Genomic DNA, 17,178 nt, shown 5'->3' with positions numbered 1-17,178 from the left:
TATTTCGGAAATGTGAGAAAAGTCTTATTTATTGAACTAAGACTATTTTAGAGAAGATGTCTAGCTTGTTCTGGTAAAATTCAAAAAGGTTTGTGTTAGGGCTTCCCTGCTGGCGCAGTGGTTGAGAGTCCGCCTGCTGATGCAGGGGACACGGGTTCGTGCCCCGGTCTGGGAAGATCCCACATGCCGCACAGCAGCTGGGCCCGTGAGCCATGGCCACTGAGCCTGCGCCTGTGCTCCGCTACAGGAGGGGCCACAACAGTGAGAGACCCGCATACCGCAAAAAAAAAAAAAAAAGGTTTGTGTTAACCCATCTAAAATTATTGTCTTTACTGTAGGCATTCTGAAATTTATTTAGAAATCAACACTAAAATTAGTGAATTAAGCTCTCAGTTTAACGTCCAGTCAGGATGTCAGATTTACACTAAGAATAAAGTGCTCAAATAAGGTAAAGATGTTGTAGTCCTTCCCTCTACCCACGACAAAAAAGATTGTGTTAGAAAGTCTACATCTTGTAAGTCTTAGAAGCAGATGGAGCTTCAGATTGGCCTTGTGTTTCATATTTACTGTTTATCTGCTTGAGACTTAGATAAAAATTATCTGATAGCTTGCCCTTGGAACAGATCTCTGATTACTTGGTGGGATAATGGAGTTGGTCAGTGGAGAGAGAGGAGGAGAGAGGGAGAGAGAGAACATGGCTGTCCTTTCATAGGGATCCTAGAGAAGCAACATGGTGTATGGAAATAGCACCTGTAGCTTAGAGTCAGCCAGCCTTCAACTTGGCTGCCATTCCTGCTGCTCAGCAAGTTACTGACTTCACTTTGGCCTTAGTTTTCCTTATTTGTGAAAAGGCAGTAATACTACCTGACCTACAGAGTGGTTGTGAGAATTAGAGGTCATGCGCACCAGGCATCCAGCACACAAAGCATGCCTATCAGTAACTACTGGCCATTGGTGTTATCCACACAGAGTATCCTCTGTGGGTGGCATCCATTGGGGTAGCAAGACTAACTCTGGACTGGCTTCATTCAAGACCTTCCTGTTGTCCCATCAGGGGATTTGGGGGTAAAGGCAGGCAGAGGGTGGGATTGTAAGTCATTACTTTCCCCCCTGAATTTGTTAAGAAGTCAATTCTTGCTTAACTAGTTCTTAATTAACTAGGGGTCTTAGACCAATTCAGTGCATTTTGGCAAATATTTTTCATTAATTATATCTCTGACACAATGCTGGAGATCACTGTAACTTAGGATAGGCACTTGAATGTCTCTGATGCATTAATTCCCTGTCTACAGAATGAGACTAATGTCATTAAGCCTTTGAACCCCTCTAAGAAAGTTTCAAGAATTAAAGGAGATCAGATTATAACCAATACTTTCAAATCTTTTATAGGCTATATAATAAAATTAAGATGAAAATTTAACCTCAGAAGGAGGGTTCTTGAGGAGGAAGGTAAGAGAGGGAGGTCTAAAAGTGAACTTTTGCACTTCCCTGGTGGCGCAGTGGTTGTGAGTCTGCCTGCCGATGCAGGGGACACGGGTTCGTGCCCTGGTCCAGGAAGATCCCACGTGCCGCGGAGCAGATAGGCCCGTGAGCCATGGTCGCTGAGCCTGTGCTCTGCAACGGGAGAGGCCACAACAGTGAGAGGCCCGCGTACCACACACACATACACACACACACACAAAAATAATAAAAGTGAACTTTTAAGTGTGTTTACTAGAGCACTTGCTGCCTTGGCAGAATGCTTCTTGCATGTTAGTCTTTTAGGTGCTCCGGTTTCACATCTGTAAAATGGAGATAAAACACTTAAGTCCTGGGGTTGTTGTCATTGATATCATGATAAAATATAGCAAAACTACCCACCACAGTGTCTGGGACATAACAGATGATCGTGAGCTTACGTATCCTTTTAGGAGGAACTACCCATCCATGGTGTCTTCACTATCCAATACCACTCGCCCACACCGGAACCCTAAAGGATGTCGAATACCAAGTTTTTATTCTATAGTTTTTCTTTTGATTGGATTTTGGTTTAGAGGTTAAAAAAAAATTTAAGTGATTAGGTAGTAAGATGACTGTTGGACTCATCAGAGTAAGTTAGAATAGGCTCTTGGTTCAGAGAACCAAATTCTCTCTTCAGCAGCAATACTGAGGTATGGTTTTATGAATAAGGCTTGGTTTCCCATCTAGACATCAATCCTAACATTTATAACCTGGCACTCTTGTTAAACCTTTAGAAAAGATATGTGTATTCAGGCTGTCCCTTGAAGTAACTTATTTAGGAAGTAAAACCATCTTTATTTTTTTTTTTTCAAATTAAGAAAATAATCTGTTTCAAGATCTATCAGGTAGCTTCTGGTTCTGAAAGGCTGGGGTTTACTGACTGATCCGTGTCCTCCTTGTGGGTACTGGTCATATAAAGACTTCAAGCTTAATTAGACTTTGTCGTTGAGACTGATTATGCCCTTATAGCATGGGTTTTCTTTCTTGTTTGTGCCTTCTAAGAAATACACTGTCAAGTTTGACTTCTTTGTCCAGTTTTTTTTCTTTGAGTTCTTCTTTTTCCAGTGACTCCCCTCTTGAAGCTTTCTGTCTTTCTGATCCATTCTGGATTAGTTGCTTTTTAGGCTTACTATAATGCAGACATTTTTCTAAAATTTTCCTGTTCTCATTTCCTGAGACTAATCCACTGTTTTCTGGATCCCTATGCGACATTCTTCCTTGATTTACTCCCTTATTTTACTGGGCCACATATTGAAATAACTTCCTAAGGAGTCTAGATTTGTATACTAAAAGTATTCTTTCTTTTCTACCCTTTAAGTTGATTGATAACTTGGTTAGGTACGGAAGTCTAGGTTGAAGTGAATTTTCCCTGAGAATTTGTGATGACATGTTTCATTGTCATCCAGCATTTGGTTTGGAAGCCTGATGCCATTTTGATTCTCATTGCTTTGTAGATGTTTCATTTTCTTCTGGAAGTTTTAAAGATCATCTCTTTATCCCTGTTGGTCTGAAATATCATAGGGTTTTGTTTCGTTAGGTGTGGGTCTTTTTTCTTTTCTTTTTAAAATATTTATTTATTTGGCTGCGCTGGGTCTTAGTTGCATCACACGGGATCTTTGTTGCTGCATGTGGGGTCTAGTTCCCATACCAGGGATCGAACCCAGGCCCCCTGCATTGGGAGCACGGAGTCTTACCCACTGGACCACCAGGGAAGTCCTGTGGGTCTTTTTTCATGTGTTGTGTTATCATGCATAGTGACCCCTTTGAAGATTCATGTTCTTCAGCTCTCTGAAATATTATTTTATTTAATATCAATATATTGCAAGATGAATTAAATATATAGTTTCTAAGCTGCACCAACCACATTTCAAGTGCTCAGTAGTCAACATGTGGCTAGTGCAGATATATGGAACATTTCCATCATCGCAGAAAGTTCTCTTGGTTAGCACAGACCTGAAGGCTCAGTGAAATTGCAAACATGATCTCTTAAAACTCAGAGAAGAGATACAAAGGTTCAAAAAATGTATTACAAGATAATAGAGGCAGAAAACAAACTGACAGAATTCAGAAAGAAATTGAAAAGTAAAAATATGATCAAGATAAAAGCTACCACAGTCGGATAGCTGGTCCCCCACCGGCGGGCCGTCGCCCGCGTCCCCCGGGGCACAGCACGGCTCGCCCCTCTGCACGTCAGGACCGGGGTCCGGTGCGGAGAGCCCTTCGTCCTGGGACACGGGGTGCGGCTGGAAAGGCGGCCGCCCCCTCGCCCGTCACGCACCGCACATTCGTGGGGAACCTGGTGCTAAACCATTCGTAGACGACCTTCTTCTGGGTCGGGGTTTCGTACGTAGCAGAGCAGCTCCCTTGCTGTGGTCTATTGAAAGTCAGCCCTCAACACAAGGGTTTGTGAAGAAGTCAAAAAAATACAAGAAAAAATAATAAAAGAAAAAAAAAAAGCTACCACAGAAACAACTATAGTCATAAATATGCCTCAGTATATAACCAGCGGCAGAGGGACGCCTGGCTTTAGAAAATCACAAAAATGAAATGGTTAAAAAAAAGATATAAATGATTATGGAGAAGATGGACAGATATGGGAGACCGATAAAGGAGACAAATGCGCATAAGTGAAATTCCAGAAGAAGGGAATAACTGATGAATTAGAAAAATATTTATAATGGAAGAAATTTTTCTGAAATAAAAATTGCACTCTTCAAGGAACTTTCCTGAAATAAAGATTGAATATTTCTTTCAAGATGATGACAGAATGATAAAACCACTAAGTCATAATCACAGGGATGTTTAGTGAACTTTGGGGATAAAGTATTATAGGGACATCCACACAGAAATACTCAGTGCTAGAAGACAGTGGAACAATCTCTACAAAGTTCTGAGAAAATGTAACCTAAGAATACGGTACGCCTGTATTTTGCTATAGTTTTGCTATTGCTAATGAGATTGTTGATAAGCCAAATTTTTCTTCAGCTTTCAAGTTTAAAATACCACATGAGATGTAAAGGTGATTATTATATAAGGCTTGAGGAAACTGTGATGCCAATTTTTTTTTTTAAATAGAAGAAACTGGGAAGAAGATTTACTAACTAATGATGCAATATCTGTTTAGTGAGACTCTTGGTGATTTTTTTTTAATACTGAATTTTATACAGTGAACATATATTTCTTCAAAAATCAAAAGATGAAAATAGAGGTCTGAGTTCTAAAGACAGGTACCTCTTCGCTCTCTCTCCCACCCCTCACTTATTTACTAATTGGGCAAATCATGTATCATCTCAGAGCTTTCCTTCTTTATCTGGAAAAGGTAAGAATCAAATGAAATAAAAGTACATAAAAATGTTAGCTAAGGAAATTGAAAAGTACATAGAAATGCTAAGGAAATTGCAAAATGCTATGCAAATGATAGTTATTATTAGAAGTGGTCTTAATTTCCAGAAATTATGCTCTTCTATTTTGGAGAGGCCTTATTCTGAAGCTTTAGTTCTCCATTACAGCATTAAAAGAGGCACTTATGCAGAAATCATACGTATGATGACTCAGTTTTATCAAAGCCTTCTTTGTCTGTTTTTAGAAATTCATTTTTAATGGTAACTTTAAAATCACAGTGAAATTTTTAGTACTTAACAGGACCACCAAAATGTGTGTTTTTTAATCACTTCTGTAATATTTCATATTCAGAATAATTTCATAGGTTGAGTTAGTGGGACACATTCTCAAGGTGAAAATCTGAAGGTGAATTCTACTTCTGTCTAATAATAGAATAACTGCTAGGCTTTGGTAAGTCTGTATATTTCAGATATGTTTCCCACACATGTTTGAAAGCAAAGAGAAATGTCTTACTCTAAGTTACAGGTAAATGCATGACATTTTGCAAGCTCCAAAATGATTGGATTTTGGTCATCAGAGGTTTTATCTTATGAGTACCAACAAACTCAACATATGCAAAAACAGCTAGCCTCACTTTGTTCTTTTTTTTTTTTTTTTTTTTTTGCGGTATGCGGGCCTCTCACTGTTGTGGCCTCCCCCCTTGCGGAGCACAGGCTCCGGACGCGCAGGCTCAGCAGCCATGGCTCATGGGCCTAGCCGCTCCGCGGCATGTGGGATCTTCCCGGACCGGGGCACGAACCCGTGTCCCCTGCATCGGTAGGCAGACTCTCAACCACTGCGCCACCAGGGAAGCCCCCTGACTTTGTTCTTTGTAAACACAAGGACATTTGATTTTCCAGTACATGTTAAAATCAGTTTTGACAGACCTTGCCAAAAGAGGTCAAGCTTCATCAACAATATCGAACTGTTCAGAGGTGAGTTCTCTGAAGACGTACAGATTTTTTCAGGACTCTCCTGCTAGTTTGGTGAGCTCTTCAGCCTTCTAATGGCACCTCAGTTTGAAGTTCCAAAGCCACCTTTAAGAAAATAACAGTGGCCCTGTCAGCTGGGTATGTCATAGAAATATTTAGCTTTGAAAAAGGGTTAAGTACACATCAGGCCAGAAATAAGGACATAATGTTTCTTTCCCTCTACACATCGTTTTTATAAAGCATAGTCAAGATACTTGAATTAGGTAGATACTTGAATTTATTCAGTTCAGGGAACCTCTCTTTGTTCTTAAAAACTACAGAGAATTTAACCAGCTGGTCTCTTTGAACCTTCATATCACTAAGCTTGTCCTGGATCAGCTCATTTTCTCTAGCTTCTCAAGCTCTTAACCCATCTGCCATTCTCTTACTGGTGACCAAGGTCCTTGCCTCCTGTTTCATATCCACAGTTGAAGCCACCAGCCATGAATTCTTCCAACTTCCTGCATTACAGTCTTCCTTTCCCTTCTCTAAACACAACATAAGCTTCATTCTCATCCATATTTACCTTCTCAGGTCTCAGAAGGATAGCGTATTTCTCCTCCTATTTAAGGAAAATGCCTTCATCTTTATGCCTCGTTTCATCTTCTCCCTGTTCTTCTGAGATCTTGATCCCAAAATGTCACCAGGTTCTCTGGCTTCAGCCTCTCACTTTTTATTGTATTTTCTCTCACAGACTGAGCATGCTCGAGTATTTTTAATCAATTAAACAGAAAAGTCCTTGATCCTGTGATGCATTCCAGTTTCTACCCTTTGTTCTCCATTTTTAAATTGGACTTTTTGAAGAAATTCACACCTTCCATTGAATCCTCAACCCACTCTAACCTGACCCTATATAGCCTTCACTACACTGCTCTTCAGCAGGAACTCCAGTGACTTCCAGGTTACTGTTGCCAGTGCAGACCTTCCCTTTTGACTTGTGTGCATGCTGCATTATTGCCATGGGCCTTACTAGGATTCTTGGAACTTCTAACTCCCTAGCTTCCTTTATGACCTTCCACCAACCTGTCCAGCTTTCCCTTCTCAGGTTCCTTTGTGAACTCTTCTTCTTGTCCCTCCCTTAAACCATGACATTCCCTAGGATAGCCTCAGCCCACTCTTTCCTCACACTGCAGGTTCTCACCGTGTGATCTCAAGGCTTAGTTAACATGGAACCGATGGCTCCCAAATCTGTGGGCCAGCCTTCAGCTTTCAGATTTGAGTATCTAGCAACTGACTTCACATCTCAGTCATTCCTTGAATCATTGATTCATCAGTATTCTGAGTGTCTACTATCACCAGACTCTGTCTTAAAAGACTGAATAATGAAAATACAGATTCTGCTCTATCAATGGGAAAGACGGGGGCAACACACCCCTAGTGACAACACAGTGAATCGTATACTCTGCGAGAAACAAGCAAAAGGTTCTGTGATCACAGAGGGTTAGGGACAGGCAATGGCTCCTAGAGCTTTTAGGGATGTTACCCTTGGACCTTAAGTTAATTAATTAAACATGCAGAAGAGAGATACTTTCTCTAATTTCCTTCCATTTCTTCCCCCAGTCATTCAGTCACCTGTATCAGAAACCCCATGGTTATCCTTGGCTCCTTTTGTCAATGTTCAGTTTTCAGTTGGGCACCAGGTTCTACGGTTTCAGTCCTAAGATACGACTCAAGTGTAGCCCTCTTCCCCATCCACACTACCTCTGTGCTAATTTTTGAGGCCTTGTCATCTGTCACCTGCATTATTGCAGTAGACTCAAAAGTGATATCTCTGCTTTATGTTTTGATCCCTTTGAATCCACCTTTCTCAAGGCCAGCATGGTGTAGCAGAAATGGTGATCTGACCTTGTCACTGCTCTGCCTAAGAGTCTCCCACCACCCACAGCAGAAGTTCTCAAACTGCTGATCAGAATCCCTGGGGCAGGGTTCCTCTAAATCTGTCTATCAGGCCCCACCCCTGCTAATTCTGATTCTGTAGAACTGTTTGCCGAGGGCCTGTGTTTTTAAGTTCCCTGAGAGATTGTGACATCTGACCAGACTGAAAAACCTCCTGCCTACCAGGGTCAAACATGAGCCCCTCTGCCTGGTTGTACAAAGCCTTCCGTGACCCGGCTCTAGCTTAGCAGTCAGCCACATTTCTCACTATGTGCTGCGTGTCTACTTGTTTAGGTAAAATCATCCAATTTTATGTGAATCAAGTTAGAGACCTTATTTGTAAAAAGGGCTTTTGAAAATGGTAACTTTTATTTAAATATATGCTATTATTATTTGTCATGTATTTCCTGCCTTTTTAGTGGATGATGCTGGCAAAATAGAACACGATGGTTCCTCGGGAATGACCATGGATGCAGAGTCGGAAATCGATCCTTGTAAAGTGGATGGCACTTGCCCTGAAGTCATCAAGGTGTACATTTTTAAAGCTGACCCTGGAGAGGATGACTTAGGTAAGAGGAAACCTTCAGCATAGTATACCTCCTGATTAAACACTTCAACCTAATTATTTTTTGGTGGTTTAGACTGAGAATATTGGTAATCTTTTCTGAAGATAACATTTTAAGCAAGTGTTCCAATATAGCAGTAGAAAAGTATGTAAAATGTAGTAAGTAAAACAGGTGGAAATGAAGTCTTCACATAAATTCTTGGAGCCTTCATTTTCTCTGATAGGTGGCACTGTAGACATTGTGGAGAGTGAGCCTGAGAATGATCATGGAGTTGAACTACTTGATCAAAATAGCAGTATTCGTGTGCCAAGGGAAAAGATGGTTTACATGACTGTCAACGACTCTCAGCAAGAAGATGAAGATTTAAGTAAGTAGGTGGCCTTTTTGTGGGAGAGAATTTTATGTTCCCGTGGCTCTTTTATTTTTTTCTTTTTTAAAAAAATATGGCCAGTATCTGAAGGAAACAAGTAGGATTATTGTAGAGATTATTATTCTGCTGTATTTCAAGGGAAACATCAATGACTTATTATGTGTGTTTAGAATGTTGCTTTAAAAACAAATTAAGGAACTATATTCAGTATCCTATAATAAACCATAGTGGAAAAGAATGTGGAAAAATAAGATTATTTAAAAAGCACATTATGGTAAAAGCCAAGAAATGTATGATTCATTCAATAAATATTTATTGAGTGCTTACTACATGAAAGCTATGTTCTAGGTATATAACATGTGAACCTTCTTTCTACTTGTCTATTAACTGAATTCAAGTGAAAATATCTTTTCCTGTGATCTCTGTAAACCTGGTCACACAAGTTTCTATAATTTTCTACTCAGATGTTGCAGAAATTGCAGACGAAGTTTATATGGAAGTGATTGTAGGAGAGGAGGATGCTGCTGCTGCAGCGGCAGCCGCTGCTGCACATGAACAGCAAATCGATGACAGTGAAATCAAAACTTTCATGCCAATAGCATGGGCAGCAGCTTACGGTAAGTCGCGTTGTGGCTCTTGGGATTGAATTGGTTCTTGAACATGAATTCATGATTGAAAACGGTTTCTGTGGTCTTAGGTTTCAGAAATCTGAAATACCAGTACCCTGTAAGGGTTATTTGATTTGCATGAGAGTAGAGGAAGATTATAAAGTCTACTTTTTGTCTTTATTTTTAACAGGAATTTCCTTCATGTGTATATTACGTAGAAGGAAGTACTGCAAGAAGTACACAGGCTTTCAAGCTGAAACTTTTCATCTTGATTATATGTGGCCCATGACTTTACAATTTTGGGAAACAACAAGGGAGTCCATGGCCATGGGGCAAAATGTGTTTTTTAGATTTGGAAGCTAGGCATTTCCTATGGTCTTGCTATAATAAATGTGGTCATAAAACCCATTACCTAGAATGGGGAATTTCTGTCATTCATGAGTATCATGGCTAACTTTCGTTGTTATAGTTAATAAAGAGTCCCTAATTCTTTATAATTTATAATACTGTATAATTTTGTTTTTTAATGCACATTGTTAGGTAATAATTCTGATGGAATTGAAAACCGGAATGGCACTGCAAGTGCCCTCTTGCACATAGATGAGTCTGCTGGGCTTGGCAGACTGGCTAAACAAAAACCAAAGAAAAGGAGAAGACCTGATTCCAGGCAGTACCAAACAGGTGAGGGCACATGAGTTCCACAGCGCAGCGTGCTTTGCGAGCTCTCAGATGAAACTCTAGTATGTATCCCCAAAGGTGTTGTGATGACATTTTAGCTGCTAGACCACATAGAGCTTTTGTGTATTGAAATTGAAAATATAATTTTAAGAATTCAGTGATATTCATGAATGATTTCCTTGGATTAAAAAAAGAATAAAAGGGGGAGTGGATAAAACATGGATGAAAAAATTCAAAACTCGGGTGATTTTTATGTGGATATGAAAAGAAATCCCTCAAATATGTTGGAAGCATTAACTTTTTTAAGAAGCCAAATATATTTAAAGAATCTGATTATGTCAGCATAAAGCAGGAATACTTTACAGAGCAGCAAGGCAAGTATTTCAGTTCTTGTGACATATTCTTGTCTATTCTTGTATGCTGATTTGCATATTAAAATTCTGTAGAAATATTTAAGCTTTACTGTAAATTGACATAAGTTATGTTGTTAGAATAACCAAAGCAGAAACTGTGATTATGAAACTTTGCTTTTATCAATAATTTCCCACCAATTTCTCAACTGATACAACTGCAGTCACTAGTTGTTAGAAGTTACATTTTTTTTTTTTTTTTTTTTTTTAACTGGAGGGAGTGAGGTTGGTACAGTCATACTGAATGGAGTTCCCAGACCAGGTTCTCTTTTTGATGAGGCTGCTGTATCTCTTATGTTGAAAAATTGTAAAAGGAATGATGCTAAGTAGCAGATAGCCTAACATAGGAGTACTTGCCCAATAATGTTCAGAACACATGCTTTAAATTCTTGAAGAAACCAAAACAGAACTTGGTTTGATCACTCATGCTCCTTTCTTTTCCTTTCTTAGCAATAATTATTGGCCCTGATGGACATCCCTTGACTGTCTATCCTTGCATGATTTGTGGGAAAAAGTTTAAGTCGAGAGGTTTTTTGAAAAGGCACATGAAAAACCATCCTGAACACCTTACCAAGAAGAAATACCGCTGTACTGACTGTGATTACACTACCAACAAGAAGATAAGTTTACACAACCACCTGGAGAGCCACAAGCTGACCAGCAAGGCAGAGAAGGCCATCGAATGCGACGAATGTGGGAAGCATTTCTCTCACGCTGGGGCTTTGTTTACTCACAAAATGGTGCATAAGGAAAAAGGAGCCAACAAAATGCACAAGTGTAAGTTCTGTGAATATGAGACAGCTGAACAAGGGTTGTTGAATCGCCACCTTTTGGCGGTCCACAGCAAGAACTTTCCTCATATATGCGTGGAGTGCGGTAAAGGTTTTCGTCACCCATCAGAGCTCAAAAAGCACATGCGAATCCATACTGGGGAAAAGCCGTACCAATGCCAGTACTGCGAATATAGGTCTGCAGACTCTTCTAACTTGAAAACGCATGTAAAAACTAAGCATAGTAAAGAGATGCCGTTCAAGTGTGACATTTGTCTTCTGACTTTCTCAGATACCAAAGAGGTGCAGCAACATGCTCTTATCCACCAAGAAAGCAAAACTCACCAGTGTTTGCATTGCGACCACAAGAGTTCGAACTCAAGCGATTTGAAACGACACATAATTTCTGTTCACACGAAGGACTACCCCCATAAGTGTGATATGTGTGATAAAGGCTTTCACAGGCCTTCAGAACTCAAGAAACATGTGGCTGCCCACAAGGGTAAAAAAATGCACCAGTGCAGACATTGTGACTTTAAGATTGCAGATCCGTTCGTTCTAAGTCGCCATATTCTCTCAGTTCACACAAAAGATCTTCCATTTAGGTGTAAGAGATGTAGAAAGGGATTTAGGCAACAGAATGAGCTTAAAAAGCATATGAAGACACACAGTGGTAGGAAAGTATATCAGTGTGAGTACTGTGAGTATAGCACTACAGATGCCTCAGGCTTTAAACGGCACGTTATCTCCATTCATACAAAAGACTATCCCCACCGTTGTGAGTACTGCAAGAAAGGGTTCCGAAGACCTTCAGAAAAGAACCAGCACATAATGCGACATCATAAAGAAGTTGGCCTGCCCTAACAATACTTCTACAAACTTTTGTAGAGATGTGGGCCTTGAAGCAGGAAATTCATTTTAAAGCCACAGTCTCATTCACATACAATACTGTATATTGATTTATGCTGTGTACAAATAGAATTATTGCTTCTAGTTGACTTTTTTTTTTTTTTTACCATTTGTTCAATAGTGTGTTCTGAATTCTATTCAGTTTGTTTAATAAATGGGGAAAAGCAGTAACAAGCAAGTTGCAGCAACAAGCTTTTAATAAAGAAATCCCTGATTCTATACTGAGTTTTTCTATCTTAGAAGTTTTATATTTATTTAAATATTTACCTTGCTTACCTTGATGGTACTCTTCTAAGACCATTTAACTTAAAGTTAAGGTAATTTTAGATTGGTAACTCTGAAAGTACTCATGTTGACTTATTTTTTTTTCCCATAAATTTCTCACAATAAAATTGTCAGAGACATCTACTAATAATGGGAGATTTTATGGTCAGGTCTAATTATCCTAACATGGGAGTCATTTACTCATCTTGTTTTAATATTTTCAGACCACATGACAATGAAAGTTTCCATTTGAGTGTTTGTGTCCCTGGCATTGCTGAGTAAAGAGCAGTGGCTGGGTTTGTGTTTACCTTTCGTTTTGTTCAGCAGACAAAATATACTTTTGGGGGTGCTTTCTTTGGAGTATTTACATCTTTTGTCAGCATAGCAAACTTTTAGAAAACTTTATTGAAAAATCTTGCTTGATCCTGTTGTATTTTGTCTTTGCTGCTTTGTGTTGGAATGGTTGTGTGCTACAGATGAGACTTACTGAGGACTGCATTTGGAATCTCCTAGAGGTAATTCGTGGCTCGTAGGATCTTTTGCAACTTTATATATGTAAATGTACCCTGAATTATGTATATGCACATATATATAACATGTATCTGTGTGTATTGCTTATTTTACATATTTATACACACAACCCCAAGTAGTAGTTGTTGAAAATCTATAATGAAAAGTATTAAATTTACAATAACATGAAAGATGCAGGGATGCATGAGAGCATTTTGTAAATCTTGCTCTTTGGAGAGACTACTCAGGTGAAGAATTAGAAGGAAAATAAGGACACTAGTATTTTTAAAGAGTAAAGGTATTTTCTTTTAAATATCTTTGGTAACTGAAAAACAGAAGTTAAGATGTTTCTAGATAGAATGTTTTCATATAACTTCAGCTCCATGCCTTTATATTTTTCAGAAAAGCTAATGAGAATCCAGACATAACTCCCTCAGTTCTCTCTGAGAAGCCCATGAAGGGATTCTGTGTCCCCAAGTGAGGGGACTAAGGAAGCAGTGGCTCCATGTACCACAGAATGGGTGCTCATTACGAGTTACATTGGGCAAGTTCAGCCTGCTCTGTTACTTCTCGTTACAGCTGGCAACCTTTCAAAAACTTAACACTCAAGCTGGCTTTGATTAGAAGAGAAAGGTGTGTTTTAAGTGCATGAGGAAAATCTGAGGCCTTATTTGGAACATCACCAAGTCTTTCACAGTTTCGTTTTTCTTTGAAAGTTAACACTTTTTAACAGAGTTCTGAATCAGAGTAACAAATTCATAAAGTGAACTTGGTTAGTTAGAATTTGTTTATGTTAAGATGAATCTTGGAGAACTGAAAACAGGTTTTGGGATCCCTTAAATTGGCTGTCGGCACATGAGTATCTGGTACATCATGGGAGATTTTGGAGTTTTCTCCCCACTTATTAGCTGCCTTGCCAGTTCATTATGGTGTTCCATCCCCTTTGTGCTATTAGGTTTTTAGCTTTCATCTTTCTCTTTGCCGTTGATATTTGTATGCAAGAGTTATATTTATAGTGTTAGAAATCTAATATTTGGTGTTTGGCAAGCCTCTGAAGTGCTAGGTTGATTTAGTCCAGTTCTATCTAAATCAAGTGCTTTAGGCTGGTATAACTCCATCCTGAATGCCAGTCAAAGCCAAGGCATAGGAATGCCTGTGCCCTCTTGGCCCCCGTAATGTGCTTTTTTTTTTTGAAAGTAACTTAACCATCGTGTGATTCATTGCCCTGCAGTACTATTGAAAGCTCTGTCTGTTTTTTTGTGAGAACCTTTAAAATCTCCCTTAATTTTTATTTTTCCCAGAAATAGTGTAAAAGAAAACACTTAAACAAAAGTGGAAATTTATTGATTTTAAAACATCCATAAAAATTAATACAGAAAATATAAATAATTGGTCATGTATATTTTTTTAAATAAACTGAAAGATAAAGAACACAACAATTTACACACTTTATATTTCTCTTACATGGTCTGGAATCATACACAGTTCTTTTCTTTTTAAAGCACAATATTGAAACCTTTAAAAGGTATTTAAGGGTTTGGTCAAGTGAATATGGTAAAATGTATTTGTCTGTATAAAGAGAAAAAAATTGTAGTCACTGTTATGTACTGACATTAGTTACAACCTAGTTTTAATTCTTAAAACAATTTTGATTAGCAAAGCTAAAAAAAAATGGTTGTTTCAGTTAAATGTTTTAAAGAGGTACAGATTTTTACAAGGACATAATATAAGTTATTGTTCTGTAGAAATATCCTTAAATATTGTATGTCCCTCCCTCTGTACACTTTGTAAAAAAGGTAAAATACATAAAAAGAAAATCATATAGGGATGTGTGACATTATTGTAATTGTGTACTTGAGAATAACGTGCAAAAATAAAAATCAGAATATTTTCCTGTTAATGTTTAGTCTATTTGATACCAGTACTAAGTTAATGCTTTTTCTTAAGAAAAAAAAATGTACAGTTTTTGTAAACCTAATAAACATCAAAAGCAGTGGATTATTTTCATTTCCCCATTTCTTAATTCCTTATATGCAGCAGTGGAATGCAAAATGCTTGATTGCTTTGAATTTTGTGACTTGGATTTAAATACTATTTCAGTTCTGCGAATTTACAAGTAACATTTCAGAGAAGTTAAGAGGTGATTGGTGAGTCCTTTGATGAGCATGTCCTTGAAATTCATTTTTTCTTTTATCTTCATAAAGGATTTGTTTTATTAGCATCTCTAATTCCCCTGAGATAAATTTTCCCATGCATAAAGTGGTTTTTGAGAGCACTTATTTCAGCATCAGTCCACAGCCCAGCCCCACAGCAGAAGCCCTGCCCTAGAGTTACCCCTTTGTGCCCAGTTTGGAGGGCTTTAGTAGACGCTAACATACCAGAGAATGATCATTGTTATAATAAAAATCCGAAGTTAGGTAAAAGTTATCAGGACTCAGAAGAAAATAAGGAAATAGATTTGAGTCATCTTTGGTTTTTAAAGATGAGATCCTGCAGTTATTTAACTGTTGGAACAAGTGTTTCCCTAATAGTTGAAACACTAAATAATCAAAATTTGAGGTAAACGATCGAGAAAACATGGTGAATGTCACTGTCCAGAGCCATAAAAAAGGCAAAACCACACCATGCTGAAAAACTTAATTGTAGTAGAACACCAGACAGATAACATCTTGCTGGTCTGTGATGCCAACCAGTCAGATAGTGTACTGCTCAGTACTCTGGGAATCTCAGTAGTGACAATTTCCTTTGTTTCTCACAAATTCTAGGATTCATGGAAGGAAAAGCTTGACCAGTTGAAATCTTGAAAGGGTGATAGTTCAGGGCAGTGGTTTTTTCAAAGCCTGGCAGTAGCGGCAGCATTATAATCACCTAGACTTTGTTAAAGATGCAAATTCTCAGCTCCACCTCAGACTCACTGAATCAGAAACTGGGTGTGGGACCCAGTGATCTGTGTCTTTACACCTCCTCCAAGTGACTCTGATGCATGCTCAAGTTTGGGAAGCACTGTTTTAGAGCACTTGAGGAAAGATTACTGGTGCATTCATTTTGTGTAGTAGACAAGACACACATACACACACACACACACACACACACACACACACACACCCAAACCCCAGAAGGAAGCAGTGATGGTGAAATGGGACTCAGTTTATACCTTCACTTTCATATCACTTTACTCCTTTCGAAATGTGAGCCTGTCAGCCAATAAATATATCTTTTAGTACACATGTAAATAGCCTGTATGTACTTCATAAATCTTGTATGACCTCCCCAAAGTTACATTCCCCAAAGGTAAATAGAATTAAGAGGAAGATTCACCAAGTAAAAAGGAAGGGCTGAAAAGTGTGTGTTGAATTGGCCCAACATTACTTAAGTAATTCATATCTGGAAAACTATTTTGCCACATTCTGCAGCTGTTTAGATAAGGTCAAAATTAAGTTTGCCCTTTTGGATTTTGTTTTATCTTTTGTGTATGTATTGTTTGCCTTTTTCATAAAACAATTCTTGGATTTGTTATATATTGTTCCTGTTATTTTTGACATCTTTGCTATTGTAAATAAATTCCTATTTTGTTTTAAGTTACCCTAGTGGAGTGTTGGCTATAGACAAGGCACACACACACACACACATACATGGACATGAGACTTAAATCACACAGTTAATAAATCCCCAGTACAGTATAAGCTGGAAGTGATATGACCCCCTCAGTAGTTCAGCACTTCTAGGACCAATGAAAGTATCACTGTTGCACATAGATATAGCATCTGCACCTGCTCAGACTTTAAAATCATTTTAATGGCCCCTGAGATGGAAATTCTTAGTCAACCAAGTTTGAAGTCAAAGTAAAAAATCAAGAATTATTTTCCTTTAGTTGGATTTTCCTATTCTCTTGGTCTCATGTTACTTGTGTTGCTGATATTGGTGAACACAAGGGATTTGGCGTTGTAGTGAGTGACGTGCTGGTGTTGTAAAGCCACTAGGATAGTTGGCTACAGAAAACCTGCATAGGACTTTTAGATGGCGTTTATTCATTCATGATGTGAATTACCACAGAAATATCTAAACACATTGATGAAAACGGAATAGTTAACTAGACCTATATTATTTTACTTTTCAAGAGAGGCCAATTTCTGCTTTCCTTCATGCTTGTGTTTGGCATTAAATGCAGAGCCCATTTCCTTTTGCCTGAACTTTGAACTAAGGGGAGGTATTCCAAAGCCATCTGATGGGGTTTGGAAGGTTCTAATCACATCCGTCCTCCTCTTTGGTTTCTAACCACATTGAAAATAGACATAAGAAATCACCCACTGGGTGTGTGACTTCATATAGTAATGCTGGATTGAGAGACCCAGAGGCCGAATTTCCC

At 38.5% G+C, this 17,178-nt stretch overlaps 1 protein-coding gene across 8 annotated transcripts in view; it reads left to right on the top strand.

Moving 5' to 3' along the window:
- The window catches only part of ZFX (zinc finger protein X-linked), a 60,672-nt gene extending 44,286 nt beyond the window's left edge, over window positions 1–16,386 (top strand). For all 8 annotated transcript variants that reach the window (XM_059050630.2, XM_067023666.1, XM_067023668.1 and 5 more), the window contains 5 exons: window positions 8,147–8,296; window positions 8,517–8,660; window positions 9,128–9,280; window positions 9,812–9,952; window positions 10,810–16,386. In XM_059050630.2, coding sequence (XP_058906613.1) covers window positions 8,147–8,296; window positions 8,517–8,660; window positions 9,128–9,280; window positions 9,812–9,952; window positions 10,810–11,993 — 1,772 coding nt within the window. In that variant the 3' untranslated portion in view covers window positions 11,994–16,386. The remainder of the gene's footprint in view (window positions 1–8,146; window positions 8,297–8,516; window positions 8,661–9,127; window positions 9,281–9,811; window positions 9,953–10,809) is intronic.
- The last annotated feature ends 792 nt before the right edge of the window (window positions 16,387–17,178 follow it).

This window comes from Kogia breviceps, chromosome X (assembly GCF_026419965.1).
Source record: "Kogia breviceps isolate mKogBre1 chromosome X, mKogBre1 haplotype 1, whole genome shotgun sequence".
Lineage (NCBI taxonomy): Eukaryota > Metazoa > Chordata > Mammalia > Artiodactyla > Physeteridae > Kogia > Kogia breviceps.
This window is presented reverse-complemented; position numbering and strand designations above follow the sequence as displayed.